We start from the raw sequence: 19,225 nt of genomic DNA on the forward strand, positions 1-19,225 counted from the left end.
AGTTTTCTCTTTCCTTTTCAGGAACTAACAAGCACCGTCTTACAGATTAATTACAATTTCATATACGAACGCCCAACAGCCCAAATATCCATATTATAAATGACAAGCTGGAGCCCCTTATTCCTCCATTTAGAAAACCCAGTGGCTTAAGCTTTTCAGCAAACTTGACTTTTACCTCCCTCCCTCTTGGTGAAAAATAGCTTTAGGATTGCTGTCATGTTTGCGAGCTCTTTCAGTGGTTATCAATTACAAGACCCACCAGGAACAAATCTTTTGCTCCAGCTATGATTTGTAATATCGATCGCTCTCTTTCTTCTTCCTGTGTTAGCGCTCTGGAATTTGGCTGCTGTGAGGGAGAAAACACTTGTCTTTAAAAAAACAAAAAAACAAAAAAAAAACAAACCCAATGCCCCAGCAGTTTGTGTGACTCTGCCATCGCCGTGGTTGCGCAAAAGTAGATTATGTCACTAGCTGTGCTGGCATGGACTCGCTCTTTCATAGTCGTCTGTGTTTTACAAATGAACTTGTGATGGGACCCTTTGCACGACGTCAAAGGACGAAACATCGAGACGCAGACACGCTAGAAATTAGGGCCGTTGAGCTTTCCCGTCTTCCCTCGAGGTTTCGTTTTGTGTCTGCTCACGGGCTGATACGGTATTAATAGCTGCATTCCATTCGATGTCAAGGAGTTACGTTATCTAACAAACAGCTTCGGGACACGGGGGGATGATGTATGGACACACTGCTTATAGAGTAGATAGGAGGGGAATTGGAACATTGCTGGCATTATTATTATTTTATTTTATTTTTTTATTTTAGCGGCCTGAAGTGCTTCTTATCATTGCCGAGGCTGAAGGTCGACGTTTTCATTCAGCGCTGAAAGCATGGCTCTTAAGTGGACAGGTTTTTTCAAAGCTCTATCAAATAAAGACATTTGATAATTTTTTTGTGTGTGTGTGTGTGTGTGTACTTGCAGTTTGAATGAAGTAGGCTGCCTTCAGATGGCCGGTTAAAGCCTTTAGTTTTCCACAGCCGCTGCAGTGCGCTGGGCTATTATGTCACGTTAAACATCCCTTTTGTCTTTTCGAGCTCACTCTGGTGCATCCTAAATTTCCTACGAAGGACCACTGAGGTGTGTGAGGCAGCTGTTCTTTTGGACTCCGTTCCGCTTTCCCTGCTCTCACATTACCTACGCAGAGATAAGCGTCTCTAAACTGCCTCTGACTGTTCATACATCCTCAGCTGACACCGCTGTCCAGTTCACATTAGACCTTTAATAATTGACGGCGAAGCTGAACTCAGCAGGGTTGATCCAGAGCGCTGCCTGTACGATGTGTCACCTGTTCAGTCGGTTCGTACTAGCGGTGGACGATATGGACTTGGTTTTGTACGAGTATTTTTGCAGTACTACTGTGATGACAATAAAAGTGAGGAGGACTATTTATTGCTACTTTTTTTTAGGCAACTGTAGGATTGTGACTGTGTGTCACAGCGACAGTAGCCCCACAAGCACAAATAATGCTCTTGAAAAATGTTCCTGTTTGTAATGTGCTTCATTAGGACACGGGTTACATAAAGAAGTGTGATTTGTATCACTGATCTGCTCATGGTAACTTTATTTTCGAATGTATTATTTATTCATGCTTTTATTGAACTGACGGTGCATAAAGTAGTAAAACTATCAATCCTGACAAAAAGTGCAATCCTGTTGGGTTTTAAACAATTTTAGTTGGAATTTATTGTGACAACGATTCTTAAAAAATTAAATTTATCACAATAAATGATACACAATACGATAAATTCCCACCCCTGGTTCATCCCTCCATTGCCACTTTATCCCCTCTACCTTCCATTTTTACATGTCTAGTAAAGTATTTGGATAAACCGGAATAGTGCTTTTTCCTCATAAAAAGAAATTTAGTGATGTATTACACTCTAAAAATGCTGAACTTTATTTCAGCCATTTAGTTCTTATGAAATGCAAGAATTTGACCCCTCATCAATGAACATTCGTTTAAAGTAACCTCTATTACAGAGGTATTAACCTGCACATACCAGAAATACTCATACAATAAATCTCCTCTAAAAATAATTACAACATTTTTCACATCAAACGCCAGTTACACCTTAATATGCATTAAAATGCACCTGATCTAATTATCACCCATGGTCGTCTTTATTTCCACTCTTGGGGTACAGCCAATCACAGCCAAGGAAAACGAATGGACAACGCAGTCCTTTCATGGTTCCTCAAAGTTTACCTGCTTCCAGGAGCTAAACCAAACCAAGACCCATTTCTCCAATTCTATCCACAACTCATTGCATTGATGATGCATTAAACTGTGTGTTGTTTTGCTATCCTATATGCAGGTGGACCAGTTTTCCTGAGTGCATGACCCAATCGGAAAGAACTTCACGTTTGAAGGGAAATTCACACTAGATTGGTGTTGGGCGTCTTCAGCCATTTGATTCTTTTTTGTCTTTAAATCGATTTTAAGACGTCATAAATCAACTGTGAGGGAGCTGCCTTTGTGCTTGGTATCTAAGAGGTGTATGTAGCAGGTTGAGGTCAACCCTCTTTACTACTTTTAGACTTTTAGGTTCCCCTTAAAGATTGCTGAAAGATGCCTATCGCCTTGTAACGTGCACAACGTTATTGCCACCAGCATTGATGGAACACGAGTTTCAATCACGAATGAAGATTGCTCTGTCAAATAATCTACTAGGGCCAGGGAAAGAAAACAATTATGTTTTCTCTCACCTCCAGGTGTCTATTTTCATATCTTTGCACCTCGTGTCACACACTACTATGAACTGGTTCTCATCTCTTGTGATTTTCTGAACGTGTGTGTTCCCTCGCTGTGTCTGTGTCATCAGCTTTGCCATGTTGACTCTGTTCTTAATTATCCAACAGTATAAGTGGCACCTCTCTAGAAAATGTTCACTTCTCATTAACGAGGTAACGGTGTTATCAGGCTAATTGTGCCAGCGAGTGGAAATCACATTTTGTCGCCGCCGCCTGAACTCGCAGACGTTTGAAGTATTACAGATTTCCCCGGGAGCTAACGCGTGTCGTCGTCATTTTTTTTACATATTTTTCCTTTTCTTTTAAAGTGTCGTGCCCTCGGCTGTGTCAGCTGGGTGTCGTTCTGCCAGACTGTGTCATGTTTGGATTTAGCACCTGAACTGTAGGCCATTAGAATCATTAGATTTAACCAGAATCGGTGCCATAATTCAAACTGATGACTGCATTATTGCGCATTAGAGCTGATCGGCTACCATCTCTCCTCGGAAGTTGGCAGCTCAGGTTTGCTCCCGATTAATCCGAACCAACAGACGGTTGTCAGACCCGGGGCGTGTCTTTTATATATTTATTTTTATCGCCGGTTGTTGACTTTGCGCGCTGTCGAGCTGTCACACGCTCGCCACGCGCACTTTATGATTACATCAGACCAAACTAGCTCGTTCATCATCTTACATCACGTTACCTTGTGGCCCCTGTAGTTGTAAAAGGGCAGATGGCAGCGCTTGGCACGGGTGTGTGTGCCGTGTGTATCCACGCATGTGTGTCTGTCTGTGGGTCTCAGGAGGTGCAACCCAGCTCTGCAAGCCAAGCTGTGCCAAGTACTCACAGCTGGCTGCGACCAAGCAGTTGGTCCCTTTGGACAAGTTGTCCCCTGCGCCAGGACAAACAGGAAATGAGGCCTGGGGCCTGGCAGGAAGCTGGCTCTGTGGCCAGTAGGAAGAGAGGTGAGGAAGAGAATGTGGAGAACAGCTTGGCAGGGCAGACTGGCAACAGAGGAGATGTCAAATGGCCGAGAGGTGGAGAGAACAAGAATGGAGAATTGGGTCGGGGGGATTAGTTTGGGGAAAAAAAGAGAGAAATAATGAAGATTTGAAGGATTGCACTCCAATGTTTAGAAGATATAAGTGGAACTTTTACAGTTATTAGCATCAAGTAGTTCAAAAGTTTTGAAATACAAACATTTTTGGAGTTGCAAAAGTTAAAAATTCAGGCCATAAGTGCACTTTTTTAGTTGTGAGGGGGGAAAAACAAAAGTCAGGAAATGGCATTAAGAAAAAGAAAACTGCTTTTCTAAAACGTTCAAGAAAGGGATGACGTAACATTCAGCAGTCGTTTGATGTAGTGATTTTGGTACATTTGTTTGATTAGACTGTGCCATTAATTCTAAAATAACTTGACCTTAGTGAGTGTTGGCCAGCTCTTACTTGGGTCCAGTTGAAGCCTGGTAATCACAAGCTTCTTGCTTAGTTAGGTCTAAGTCGATCAGAGGTCTTCATACCCAGGCCTCAAGATCCAGTTTCCCACAATCTTTAGGTGCGTCTCCACTTCAACACACCATGATCAAATAATGTCGATGGTAGAAGGACTCTGGAGAACTTGAGCGGATACTCAGGAGGTGAACTAGTCTTTTTTCCTCAGGTGTGGTGAATCAGGGACGCCTCTAAACGTTACAAGATGCTGGTCCTCAAGAACTTGATTTGAAGATCCCACAAGTGGACTTTCCTCACAAGGATTGTTCACCATCCTCACTTATCAGACCTCGGTTACCTGCTTTATAGGTAAATTAACACATAACCACAGTGCAGGGTGACTACAACATCCAAAAAAAGAAAAGTATTTCAGGTAACTGTTTTCATTTTAAATAATCCGACCACAGTACTGAGTTTTTCTTTTTCAAGCCAATGCAAACTCAAGTGTCTGAGATCTTCTAAAAAAAAACAAACATAAAAATGGCTGAATGCTTCAGCACTTTAGCTGGCATCTCATTAAATGGATTTTAAGCCATAAGAAAGGTATAATGTTTGTTTTCTTTGTGGATTTTAAAACTGTAACTTTTTAAATACGTAGTAACCAACCCGTGCCTTTTCTACAACCAGAGCATTAATTAAAGTTTAAAACAATTGGAACTCTGACAAGCGGAGCTGGATGAGAGTCAAAGTTTGTGGACCGTGCACAATGGGGAAGACGGAAGGGAAGTAAAAGAAAAGGAAGCCCAAATCCCAAAGAGTGGCATCTTCCGGTGACCACATTTCCATAACAACCGTTTCACTTTAAGGCTTTTCAAAACAAACAAGCGTTTCCCTCCCCAGTTTTCATCGTGAGCAGTGAATGCTTCTTGCCTCAACTCAGAAGTCTGCGGCCTGTGCCAAACAAGTTCTTATCCCCTCTACCAAGATGTACGCTGGTGTCTGCTCTCTCGAGACGTCGCAGTCTGCCTCAGAGGATCGGCAGTGCATTATTTGGCTGGGGATAATTAAGGAGCCACATCTCACGCAACTCAAGCTGCCGAAACTCCCGTCCTCGTGATGTGAAGCTCATTCGGGCTTGAACTGCCAAAAAATAATAAAAATAAAAAAATAAATCCCTCCCGGCTCATTTGCTAAGCATTCCCTGAGAGATGGCATCCCAGACATGTATTGTCAGCTGGTTCTTTTACTGCAAGGGCAGACCACCAGAAATAATCACCAAGAGAATGTCTTGTTGGAGTTTCTGCTGGGGGCCGGGGTCCCTTGAAATTAATTAGTTCCTTCTTTTGATGGAAGGTTGGTTGTTATCAGGGTTTCCTATGTTGTCTGGAATTGGGTGGAATGAGGTTTCACTATTTTACTGGTCTGGTTAAGCATGACAAAGAATATGGACAAATTCAAGATTTCATCCCTTTTCCCATTATCTAAGTGTACTGTACTGTTGTACTCTTTTCTCCCTTCACGTTTATCTTTTTTGGGCTTTCTTCTATATTCACTTGTCATTCCTTATTTCTTTACTTGAGTTTTTTTCTTTTCCTGTCTTTTGTTCCTGGTGTGGTTCCTTCTGTTTTTTACGTTTTGACTTCCTCCCTTGTGCACTCCTCAAATTCTTTCTACCATTCTTCCTCCTGTCTTTTCTTTTCATGTTACTCCTCCCACTTCTTCCTTGTTTCTCACCTACGTACTGTCCTATTTTATTCCCTTTTTCCCTTTTTTACAAATTGCCTGTCTTTCCTTTCCTGCGTCAGTCCACTTTCCTTCCGTTGTTCTTGTTTTCACAGATTCCAGATTCAGTTTAAAGAAGTCTGTATTTCCTTCATGAAAACTGTAGGAACCCTTGTGTTGCAGAGTGTCAAAGTTCGCTAAATGTTACTTTCTTTATTTCCTTTTAGTTTTTTTTTTATTATTCATGATAACAGCCTTGTGCTAGTGTGAAGATTACCCATTGTTTCACCATAAAGTAGTGTTCAAAGAGAGCTATCAAGCATTGAAAATGACTCAACAGCCCAGCTTTGAAGCAATGATCCATTTTCATCTGGATGCTGCCGCCGGGTTTCAGTTCCCTCCACAGTCACAGGGGGCAGTGTTGCCCTGTGATCCAAGCCAGGCCGTCCGGAGTGCAGCCGCTCTCGTTCCACCGCCTCTCTTCCTCTAAAGTCCTTCCTCTTGTGTGTCCTTGTTATTGTGATGAGCTGCGCCTAATTCCAGAGCAACCACCGGACACTTGGAAGCCGTCCCTTCTAATCTGCTCCCGAGTCAAGGCCCGGGTTTGGGAAGCTGCCCGACAGCGAGGCCGTAGGCACGACAAAGACTGATTTGAGACTCAGGGACTCTCAGGGTCTCCCAAAACGCCGGAGCAGTGGCTCTCTCTCACCGCCCTGTTAATCAGCAATGACACCACTCGAATTGCCAGTCAGTCTGTTCGCAATTAATCTTTTCAACTGCAGATTTAATGCCGTCAATGGAGCTCAGGGTGTTGCTGCGTACCACAGAGAGTCCCATATTAATGTAGCGTCATTGTCTTTTGGATCACTAAAGACGGGCTTTTAAATTGAGGATTGAGGCCAGATTGGTCAGATGGAGGCTTTTTGTTTCTGTGCTGTTCAGACAGCTGCTCCAGCTCCAGGTTTAGATCTCAGTCATTGTCTTTGACTTTTGTTTTTTTCTGGCTTAGTTTTCATTCACACCTTTTACTTTTTAGATCTCATTTTGAAAGTAAGGTTGTTTTGAGATTAAACTTCTGCAAAAAAAAAAAAAAAAAAAAAAGAAGCAAAAAGCAGCTGTGTCTTCAAAAAACATTGTCACTTGCTGACGAATCACATCTTCTGGCTTTTTATTTCCTTCAATTCCTGCGAACAATACTGACATCTAATCACAATGCAGCCTCCGACCACATCGGTTTGCTGTATTAAAGATCAGCGTGATAGGTGAGCAAAATTAGATTTTTTTTTTTCCCTCCATCGAGTTTTTCTGATCCTTACCACTTTGATGGAATGAAAAGGGAAATGAGAAGCAGAAACTGTTCTCTCTGTGCATATTTTGTCATCTTGTATCCATTTCTGCATGAATCACATCGCAATTGTAATGTTTAATGCCGTTTATGATACAGGTTGTGGTTCATGTTTACAGTGGAGGGCAAAGGGCTTGAGGTGTTCAATGTTTTTCAAATCATGTATGATTTTTTTTTTTCCTTCCACTTCATATATTTTCGCTACTTTGTGTTGGTCAGTCGCATGAAATCCCCACCGAATTACATTAAAGCAAGAGAAATGTGAGGAAAGTTCTCGCATACACACACGACACACTCTCCTAAAAGGCTGGCGCTATTGGTTTGTAGCTTTGGCGCTCTGGCAGCTTTTCGACCCTCCGTCCGTCTGTCTGATTGAGCATGCTCATTACAACCTTGACAGCGTACCACAAGGGTTGCCAAGGATACCAAGCAGAGCTGCCAGGTCTTCCAATTGTACTCAAGTGTCTGTTGGAAAATACATAAGCTCACCTAACTACATAACAACTTCCCCCATTTTTTAATTATTTTTTATTTTTAGCCTATACTGTACAACCACACACACACACAAAAATAACACATGGAGCACTTTGCTCCCCCCCCAGATACCACCTCCGGTTCCTCCCCTCTCCGGATCACTGTTAATCAGCCTCGTCCCATCTTCTCTCCACTGGCTGTCAGTGGCTTGTCAGAAGCCCGTCAGAGCCCCTGCAGTCCGTCACACACTGCTGCCGTTAATGACATCTGATGACACCCGTCGTCGAAGTCACCCACCGGAGAGGACTCGGCTTCCTTGCCGCTTTCAAGCGCTTTTCTTTTGTTCCGGCGGCGGTGGCGGCAGGGGCGTTTGAAACCCGGCTTTGCATCGCCATTAGACTCCACCGAGATCCAAATTAAACATTAAAGCACGAAGTTAGAACTGTGGGATCATGAGTAGCAGATGGGGGGGGGGGGGGAAGGAGGAGATTACTAGAGCTGTAAATAATGAACCAAACTTTGAACATCTCGATTGTTTACCCTATGAAATGTTAAGTACATTCCCTCACTCGAAAGGGAAATGTACACTTTATTCTGACATTTTCTAAATGTTCACATACACAAATGGAAAAGGTTGAACTTTTGCTTTTAAAAGCTAGCTACAGCTCAGCTTTTCTCCAAAACTGTTAGCAGAACGCATTTTTCTTTGTACCTTTTCTGTCATTTACTGCCTTTCTCTTCACTTTCTCTCCACTTTCCCCTTTTGCTGGCTTTTCTCTTTTAGAGCCCGTCTGTTTTGCTCCTTGCAGAGCTCCTTCCTCATCTTCTGTTGCTGCTCTCATTTTCTCTTCTCCAGAGGAGGAAGTGGAAAACTTTGACGTGTCCAGTCTCCAGGAAGAGGCTCTGAGGAACATTGAGGCTGACAGCTTCTGGTGCATGAGCAAACTGCTCGACGGCATCCAGGTAAAAAGCGTGTGTGTGTGTGTGGGGGGGTGTGTGTGTGATTAAACGATGAAAGCAGTATGTATGTGTACATATAAAAAAAATCCCTTTTGTTTGAGTTGACTTTAAAGCCCAGATTAAAATGTGTTCACACTTCCAAATTCAGAAATTTCCGCTCATTCTTCTTCTTTAGATTTTCAATTAATTTGTGCCTGGGCTTTGACTGGGCCATTCTAAACCATTCCATTGCAGCTCTGGTTGTATGTTTAGAGGCACCGTCTTTCTTTTATGACGTTTATTTATAACGGTTGAGTTATTTTGTATGTCTTTCCTGTAGAATAGCATCTCCACAGCATGATTCTGCCACCACCATGCTTTTTAGTCCTAGAGTAATATAAAGCTTTGGTTTTCTGCCATTACATTGCTTTTGGCAAATCACAAATAGGACTTCTTGAGACTTTTTTTTTTTTTTTCAACAATATTTTGCCACCAGCAGTTTGCATTTACTTCCTCCTCTTGTATTAGTAATAGCAGTGCTCTATGAGATATTCAGAGGTTGAGATATTGATCGGCAGCCTTTCCATCCCTAAGAGCCGTTTTTGCCCTTGGTTCAGTTAAAGCTAAATTTGTTTAGATTCTCTAAAGCTACAAGAATAAAAGCAGCTTTCTTTTTTCAATATCTGCTTATAGGACATATTTGATTTAAACAATTTTTTTTAGCTTTAGGTCAGTCAAGTTTATTTGTATAAAACATTTCACCAACAAGGGAGTTGGACCTAAAGTGACTGAATAACTTTTTTTTTCTACAATTTTCAGATTATTTGTGACAACATTTAATGCCACGTCTGATGTTTTCATTAAGTTTCATTAAACTTAAGTAGAATGAATATTTTGCCCTGAATCGTATCAAAGCTCGTCAGGAGAAACAAAGAAGCTTGCAAACAGTTTGGTATCTGTTGTAGTGACCATCTGAGCTGCAGCTTTGGCTGATAGGTTGTTAAACCAACAAGTTTGCCTTCACTTTGATTTTGTGTCCATGTGAAAGTTGCTTGTTTGCAGCAACTTAACACAGTCTCGACTGGTAGAAACCCACACGGACCTCTTTGTGTGTACGCTGCGCACGGCGTGTGCGTTTCAGAAACGCGCCTGGCTCGGATTCACCGAAAGCGTCTCGAAAGCCTTTGATTGCAAACTTGATTTGGTTTCGTGTTTTCATCCTGACGCTTTTTGGCCACCAGCTCCTCTCCATCGACCCCGGCTCTCAGCGGTCACGGTCCAGCCATCTGTCAATTCCAAACGGGGCCCGACTGAGCTGATGGTGGAGTCAGCTGCACCGCTGCTACTTAGCACCCTCTGTTCTGGCTTTATTTCTCACACGTCTTTGGCTTCCGCTCCTTAATTTTGTTTCAGATTTTTGAATTTTACTAACGGTGTTGGGAACTGACGACATTTTAGCAGAGCTTCCATAAATCAGAGGTTAAGAACTCTGCCTTTCTTGACCGTTTCTCTTTGTTTATGTCGCCGTAATGGATGTATTGTATTTGCGCCACTGAAAAATTTTCGCCCCGGCCCCGCGCTAAAGGTAATTAATAGGCCAGACCTTGTGTTCTGCATAAAATGTGAGCATCCTTAAATAACCGTTAACCAGTTGCTAGGCTATTCATTCAGGAAATTAATAGACGCTGTGCCTTGTTGCCCCCTGAGAGAGCAAGATGCAGCAGAAGGAGAGCTGTAGTGGAAGGAAGAGAGAAGGAGGATACAGTGTGTGCTTCTTGCATGCGTGTGGCGGCGGCGCGTCCCCGTGCTTGTGTCTGTGTGTGACCTTGGCTCCGGACTAATTATGTGCAATGCACCAGGGAGGCCCCGTGTTTCCACACCTAATGCTTTCTAAACAATCTGACCGAGGGTTGGTGCCTGAGCGCTGTAATTAGTTGGTGATCCTTGCTCCGACCTCGACTGCAGCCCCTCCCACATCCACTGTTATGCTGTTGCAGTAAACTGAGGCGGCGAGGGCGGCTGGGTCGGCGCCTGGCTAGAAAGCAGAGGAGAAACATGGTCGTAAAATGTTTTTCACAAATTAAAAATCTGAAATGTGTGGTGTGCATTTGTATTCAGAACCCTTCTTTCTTTTTGTTTTTTTGGTGACATCCATAAATGAAATGAGTAAATTGTTGTGTGCTGTATAATCTTCAGGGGTTTGTTGGCGAATATTTGTGAACAAATGATAATGCAGGGACCAAGAAACACTTCAGTGTTTATTCAGTTCCACCCAGACCTTTAATTTTTTTTACTTTTATTCACTCTTCAATAATTAGTTCGTTAGTTTAGCATAAATGCTGCCTCATACCTTCTTATTTTAGTTACCTAAATGAGCACAGAGAATAACATTTCAATTTTATTCTCACTCATATGTCATAATACTGATGGAAAAACAGGTTAGATCTGTTTTTGATAAAACATTACAATTAAAAAAGGTCCGATTAAATTTTTGTGGTTTTGTTTTTGCAATTTTTTTTTAAACTTAGGGTCATCAGAGTAAATCGGGGCTTTATTCAAGTGCACGCCACACTTTTCAGATATGCTAAAATGTTTGAAAACCACATATCATCCTCCTTCCACTGCTTCCAATTTGCTGCTATTTATCACATAAAATCCCAACAAAGCACAGTTCAATTTGTGGTTGCCCAGTTACAAAACGTTGCGGGGAAAACAAGCAGCTTAAAAATAGCGTGTGCTTTTCAAGGCAGGTAAATGTTCTCATTTCTAAAATGAATTTGCTTGCAGAACAAAGCCGGTTAAAACGTCTCCACACCAGCCACAGTGTGTGAGTGGCTCGACTTGCTAGCCTTTAGTTTTTTCCTCCTTTCTTCATTACAGTAAATTATCCATTAGTACTGGCTTTAGTTCCTTGCTGCTAAGCTTCTCTTTTACCTAAAAGGGAGCATTTTGGCTGTCAATTCACTTAAGCAGCCTCTTTAATGAGCTGCCGCTTTAATTGGCAGCATCGACCCCCTCTTCCTCACCTCAGCCTCCAACACCCCGCCCACCCCCATTTCCTCTAAAGAGCATGCTGGACTGAAAGATTCAAGCAGTTCTGTTTTCTGTGTTGACAAATTAGACTAACTGGAGACTTTATAAAGAGATAAACATGCCGGCTTTCATAGAGATGCAAAACGGTTCTAAATGTGAACCGTGTGGAAAATCGTCTTGGCTCCTCCACACACACACACACACATACACACACGCCTCCTAGTGGACAGTGGGAGAGGGTTTCATGTAAGATGAACGTTTGTCTGACACTGCGGGACTTTTCACCTTCAAACGGACAAGCGAAGGGAGTGCGTCAGCACAAAAATGGCACACAGACCATTTGCAACATTGCTGTAAAGTATTGCGCTACAAACATTCAAATGGAGCATTGCTTATTAATGCCATCCAGTCATGTGACCCGTTAAAGTGCTTTTAAGGAAGGCACGATCTGCCAAAAGCCGCCTTCAAATGCTGCAGTGAAAAATGAAGATGAGTTTTCTTTGATTAATGCATTTGCCTGTTTTGGATAAATCTTTAAGCTGACCGTCATGCTGGCCCGGGCTTTTCTTTAGCCAATTAGTCTGGTAGCGTGGACGGCGCCTCCGGCTAACTTCGCTAATTTAACTTGTCAAAGTGGTTCCGTGTAAATTGTTTCATAAAATTTCAATGAAGCTTGGCGTGCTGTGATGGCGTAGGGGGTAGCGCGACCCACATTTGGAGGCCTTCAGTCCTCGACGCGGCGGTCGCAGGTTTAATTCCCGGACCCGGCCGACGTTTGCCGCATGTCTTCCCCCTTCTCCTTCTCCCTTTCCTGTCAGCCTACTTTAGAATAAGGGACACTAGAGCCCACAAAAAAAAAAACCCTGGCGGGGGGAAAAAAATTCAATGAAGCTGTCATAAATGTGTGTTGTTGATTAAAATCTGTTTTTGTTAATCAGAGATTAAAATTTTTTATGTGTTTGCAGAAAAGAAAAGAAAGAAAGTTTCCTCATATCACATTTTAGACTAAGTTTTTGACACTTGATCCACTTGATCTGTTCTTTTCACACGCAGCCAATGAGCTTTAGTCCCTCTCTCGGACTAGAAAACGAAGTCAAAATCTTTTGAGAAGTCCATTTTTCCTCCTACTTTAACCCCAAGGGGATCTCTGTTTTCAAAAGCCAGGAAAACCTGTCTTTTATGCTAATTCTGCAGAGGTGCCCTTTACGAAGGGGGCTCTTAAATGTATTTTTTGCAGGCCTGGACCCTAACTTTGAGAAATGTAATCTCGCCCTGGGATCTAAAGTTATTATATTTCAACAGTAATCCTGACAAATGGAAGTAGTACCTTAATTTTTTTTTTTTTTTTTCTTGTCAGTCCCAGCGGTTTGGGGATTCTACTTCTCAGTATGCTGTTATTGCTCTGAAAGTACAAGGAAGCTTTTCTATCAGGCTGTAATTTGGGAATGGCATACATTTTATGTTTCCTCTCTCAAGTCTATAAAGTAGAATAACATATAAAAGTTTATTAGAGAGAAGAGAGAAATTAGCAATTGCTTCATGCAGCCACTTGTTTTTTTTAACCTATAACCTTGAGAATGACTTCCACAGCAACTACTCCTGCTACAGGGAAATTGAGCCTCTTTATCATCCTGTTACCTCTTACAGCTTTTCCAAATTCAAGTCCTGCCACAGATTCTAAACTGAATTTACTTTCACACTTTAACTGGAACTTTTTAAACACATGAAAATTAGGGATGCACCATTGAATCCACCCCAATTTCCTTAATTTTGGGAGATCGGTAATTAGCCTACACTTATATGTCAAACATATCTTATCTAACTACGCAAAGGTTTGAAAGTCAGCCATTGTGCCGTTTTGCTCTAGTTTTGCAATGGAAATTAGTATAAGCTTTGTTGTCCGGCAGGCTGACCCAAAGGGTTAAAATGACTTCCAGTTGGAAGAAACATGTTGAAGAGAACTTTTAACCGTAGTTTGCCCGGGTTATGAATAATTTTGGCTGTCTGAGTTAATCTGCAACCAACGACTACATCATGAATTAACACATCAAATATCCTGATTCTGTGGTGAACATCTCAATTAAAACCTGTAGAAGTTGTGGAAAGTAATACCACCCATTGCTCTCTGGTGAAGCTAGTTACCATGGAGACTTTAGATGCAGACAAGTAGACATATATATAGCTGAACCAGATAAATTCTCAGGCAAGTTCCCCACCTGATCTGTGTTCTTCTCCTGATTATTGAAGAAGCGCGATTTAAAGCTGTCCTATATTTTTCTTGATATAAAATAAAACATTAAGTACATTGGCCCCATTGGCTGGTCTGTTCTACCCAAATTAAATTAATATTATTTTTTCTTCATTTTTGTTTTTGATTTGCCCTAAAAATTGATGTTCAAGTTTTTCCTTCCTCTCCAGAAATGTTCTGAAGTCCATGTATGATCTGACCCTGATCTCCCATCTTTCACATACTTGCTTCAGTCAACTTTGATTGACGGTCTGTAGTCATGCCAAATGCATTCAATACATACAAAATACACAAATCTGACATTATGCACATCATTTATCACTTTCGTTTCGGACTGCAAGCCACTCGGAGTATGCTCACTCGTTGTCAAGGTGACCATCTGTTCCTGGGGTGGCGGCTAGAGATGGAGCTTCCCTGGAGTGAAACAGGGGTCTGAGGGACAACATCTAGCAGACGGTAGCCGGACCAAACCAGACGCCATGTCTTGTTCTTGTTTTCCCAAGGGTACCGCAGCATCACCTTGGTCTGTCACTCATCCGCCCCTCCCAAACACTAACCTACACAGACAGACAAACCAACCGATCAGCCGGCTGATGTGTATGCCTGCCTCTGTGTACGTTTGTCTTCTTTACCTTTGTAGGTTGAATGACGAGCACATAGTTAATTGGACCCCTTAGATTTCCTTCTGATAAAAATTTAGCTCACAGTTTTACCTTCTTCACCCCCCCCCTCCTCTTTTACAATCTGCAACATGTTTGGTCACCTGCTAAACTAGAGGTCGTCCGAGATGGAAGTGGCAACAGCTGCTTGAAAGATGTGATGAGAATCAAGTGAGGCTAATAAAAAAAACACGTTAGGTTCCCTCTTAAGTTTTAAATGTCTTGCTCAGGCTTCTCTTGCTTTAATAATGCAAAGGATGTAGGCGACAGGTCGTGCATTTTGATTCAGTTAAGGTACCAAGTTACTGTCTATTCTCGGCAGTAAAGCAGTGACCTGACTTTTTTATATATATATTCAGTATATTAGAAGCAGTTTACATAATTAGAGAGTCCTAGTTTGTCCTGCTGGCTGAGCAAATTTTCTTGGTCATACACTTTAGATTGGGCTGCCTTAGGTAGTACAACTTTCTGATAATTGAAAAGCATGGCTGTTCTGTGTACTGAAAGTGTTCTTTGAAAACTGAGGAATCGCCATTGCTCTTTTGCTTTTGTTTGAGTCTCTTGGACAATTTTCTTATTAAAACTGGTACATTAACAGTTGAAAATTGTACCATTGTCACCTTTAAAACTGGCAACGGTTTTATTTTTGCCTAGCAGTATTGAGGAGCATCAAGTTAAGAAATGCACAAATATAACAATCAACTTAATAATAATAACCAATAAACAAGGTTATTATTGTTTATTGAATTACTAACTTAAATTTAAGTTAGTAATTTAAGGCTAACTTAAATTACTAAGCTATCGCTAACCCTTTGTGGTTGCTGCTGATACATTAGCATTGTAACCTTTAAGACTGGTAATGGTTTCATCTTTATCAAGCACAATGAAGCACCTTCAAGCCAAGTAATACACATATATTACAATCTAAGGTGGCATGGCTAGCTTAAATTGCTAAGCTAATGCTTCACCCTGTGTGCTTGCTGTTAGCACTTTAGTTTTGTGTAAGCTGAGCATCCAAAGTGACACTCACAAAGTAACACCCAAAGCAGTATATTTATTTATTTTTTTTACTTTCTTTGACTTCAAACCAATGAGTAATTTTGTTGGTCTGCTAATGAGACACATCAATAAAAAAACTAAATTAAGCTAGCTGAAGTTCATTTCACTTTGTTCTAGCCTCTTTAGGTAATCATGATCCGCAAATAGTTGAGAAACCCTCTAAAAATTGTAATAACTTCCTATTTTAGTAGTTCTAACACCAGATACACCTTAATGTTCATTAATATACACAGTGGAAACCGTCTTAGCACAACTGCAGACGCGAATATCTGCAGTCTAACTCAGCCAATCAATGTTAAGGAAAAACTACGCCGATCTTGGATTGGCTGCTCTGCAAATCCCAGCCAATAGCATATCAAGTAGTTTAGTGCCCAGGTATTCTTAGCTTCCCAATCTGTGTTTTCTTTTGAATATTTTAAATATTCACTAAGAAAAAATCCCATAACAGGTTTTCCGTAAATAATGTGGCTTTATGTTGTACAGAAATATCTGCGAATAATAAACTACTGTGATGTATTTTTTCTGACTGATATTACCATGAAAATTAGCAATTGATTGATGTTTTTTGGAGTACACAACCTTGCTTCTTTGAAATTGAAATTTCTAAAAGTATTTTGTGTTTTTGGCATTGTTACTGATTGTTTTACCTGAAGAAAGCAGCTAAAACTGCTTCCAGTTCAAGCTATTAAAAAAATTGCATAATTTCCTGCAGTTTGGATATTGGCAAATTTAGGTGAGTTTTAAAGTAGCTATTTCTGGACTTTACTTGAGTGGCAAGTTCTTCTTGTCTTTTACGTTTTGAGAAGTAACTAAGGAAAGAAACCATTTCTTGTCCATTTTAATACCAGAGAGGAAATAAAGACAAATTTTACTAAGACCAAAATGTTTAGATTTTTGCTACATCTCTGCATGTGTAATTAACTTCATCTTTGTCTATACATCCAAACCCGCTCATGTTATGACTCTGCTTCCTTGTTCTGCTCTCCAGCACCTACAGTAGTAGTGAATGACAGATGATTGCCCTGTCCTTCAGTCGGTCGTGTCATTATTGTCTGGTCTTTATCTTGACCCGTCCTCTCTTTTTTTTTTTCCGTTCTTCCCTTGACTTATCACACTTTCTCCTCTCTCAAACACGTATACTTCCCTCCTCCGGCTCTGTTGCGTTGGTTCTGTCCAACTTGCTGATAGACATCCGGTGCCACAAAAGGAGGCAATCTCAGTCCAATGTGGAGCCATTGTTGTCCCTAATAGAATAGACTTAGAGGTGAAGAGCAGCTATTGATTCAGCTGACTGGGAGAGAAGAGAGGATGAGAAAAGGGAACGAACAAAGGAGGAGAGAACGGGAAGCTGTTGACACCTTGTTCTGAAAGAGACACATGCGTTCTTGTTTATGTGACGCGTGTCCACAAAGCAGTTTCACTTACGCTTTTTGTGAATTGACGGACAGATGGCGGGAGAAGAGGGAAAAATGTATGAATAATAAACGAGCTGGTGTCGATTTCCTTGTGTTGCCTCAGCTGATCAAAGATGGGACTTGTTGGAGTTGACAAGGAGAGGAAGTGAGAACAAGAAGATGGGGAGTAAAAGTGGAGGCAAATGAAAAAACATGACAAAACAGGAGAAGGCAAGAAGGAGTAACAGACAGGTAGGCATGACATAAAATCTAAAGGAAATCTGAGAAAAAATGAAATTGCAAAGTAATGGTGAATGGTAAAAATATGACAAGGAAAAGGGTATTTTATTCTCATAGCAGCAAGATATCAGTAGGCAGTAGTCGGCTACATAGGCAAGAGAAAATACATCAGTCAAGTTCTTTAAGTTGAACTTGAAAACGGAGGGGGCTACAAAGAAGAAGGAAATATGGCAGGGATAAACCTACACATTAAAGGTGAGCAGATCAGTGTGTTCATTGGACTCTGTTGAGACGCAGAGAAGAATTGACATTATGACCGCCTGCTAATAGTGTGCTAGTCTTAGATTTAATGCCAAAACTGCTCTGACCCGTTGAGTCATAGTCGCCACTAGACTTCTAAAGGTTTGCAATGGTATCTGGCCCCGAGTTGCTGGCAGCAGATCCTTTCAGCCCTGCATGTTTGATCAGCAGAGACTCCTCTGATCTGACGTCTTTGTCTGTTACATCCCACAGATGCTCCGTTGGATTGAGGTCTGGTGAATTTGGAGCATCTCAAACATTTTGGGTGATCCTTAGAAGTATTCTTGAACCGTTTTTGCTTTGTGGCAAAATAGGTCATAGCCGTTAGGTGAGACAGTTCCCATGAGGGCTTCTATACGTAAGTAGGTGGTACTTTTCAAAGTTAACTTTTACATGGGTGGCAGAATCTATGATTTTACAACAAATTGTTGCCCAAAGTACTTCCTCCCATGGATTGTCAGCACAGTGTCCGGTTCCACAGTTCAGGACCTTCAACCTTCTTACTTTGCTTTGCAGTCCATTTCTGGTGCTGAAGCAACAACTTTCTGTCAGAACCCACATAATCTCTTTCAGCAGTTTGAGCTTCAGTAGCTCGTCTGTTGGGTCAGGCCAGTCCTTTGTTTCCCCCGTGTACCAGCGGAGCTTGACTCTGTTGACGATACACCACTATTCCTTCCTGACGATTTTTCTGTTCGGTTGTGACGACTCCGACAGCTCAAGCTGAACTTGAGATTTTCATCAGTCTCTTTTCTAAATAGGAAGGAAGACATTAATCCATCTGTAGGGAAGTAGGGGAGAGTGGTGCTTCGGGGTGAGAATGGGCTGAACCACATCGTCTCTCTCACCGTGGGGAGCGAGGCACAGATGGGCCTGACACAAGGGCCATCAGGATGCCTGGTGCAAGTAGAGAAACATTTGTTTCACCCTCTCAGCTTGAAAGAATCGAGTTTAATGTCACTATTTAAGGTTTTTGTCTGGGTAAATGAGGAGTCAAATTTAAAAACACTTAAAGTTTGTGCCAGCAGCAGTCTGTTTCTACTTGGCAAAAAATTGTGGATGACTATCAGTCAGTTTAAAGATGGCAAATCTGGAGAAATAAGGAGGAAAACGGATAGGCTTTGGATTTCTGCTAGGTTAAAGTTTAATCATTTCAATTTCAGGCCTTGAAAGATGTGAAATATATTCAGATTTCTCAAGCCAAGTTTTGCGAAAGGGGCCTGATTCGGCTCAGATTTAAGAGGAACGGTTTGGTTTTTATTTAAAGATGTAAAATATATACAAACAGGCACAGGAGGGATTTTGCTGTCATCCGAGACGCTGGAGGTGGTACATTTCCATACTCTTCCAGGTCTTGACGTTGTAGGAAAATGATCCCTCTACGCTGCAGATGAGCTGATAAGGTGAAGTCCTAAAGACTCTCACATTCTGAAGCATACTGTGCCTGTTGTCCACAAAAGTTTGGCGTTTCATGGTCATTCATACACGTTTCCGGTATTTCCACTTGTCTTGACACAGTGCCTCATCCTTACCCGAGATCTAAACTTGAAAGTCCATGTATTCCTTCATTGATGTATCATACAGTTTTCTATGTTTTGTC

At 41.5% G+C, this 19,225-nt stretch overlaps 1 protein-coding gene across 4 annotated transcripts in view; it reads left to right on the forward strand.

Moving 5' to 3' along the window:
• The window catches only part of tbc1d22a (TBC1 domain family, member 22a), a 153,935-nt gene that overhangs the window by 81,710 nt on the left and 53,000 nt on the right, over window positions 1-19,225 (forward strand). For all 4 annotated transcript variants that reach the window (XM_044108834.1, XM_044108833.1, XM_044108832.1 and 1 more), the window contains exon 10: window positions 8,613-8,719. In XM_044108834.1, the coding sequence (XP_043964769.1) occupies window positions 8,613-8,719 (107 nt within the window). The remainder of the gene's footprint in view (window positions 1-8,612; window positions 8,720-19,225) is intronic.

The sequence above is a fragment of the Gambusia affinis genome, linkage group LG23, assembly GCF_019740435.1.
Source record: "Gambusia affinis linkage group LG23, SWU_Gaff_1.0, whole genome shotgun sequence".
Lineage (NCBI taxonomy): Eukaryota > Metazoa > Chordata > Actinopteri > Cyprinodontiformes > Poeciliidae > Gambusia > Gambusia affinis.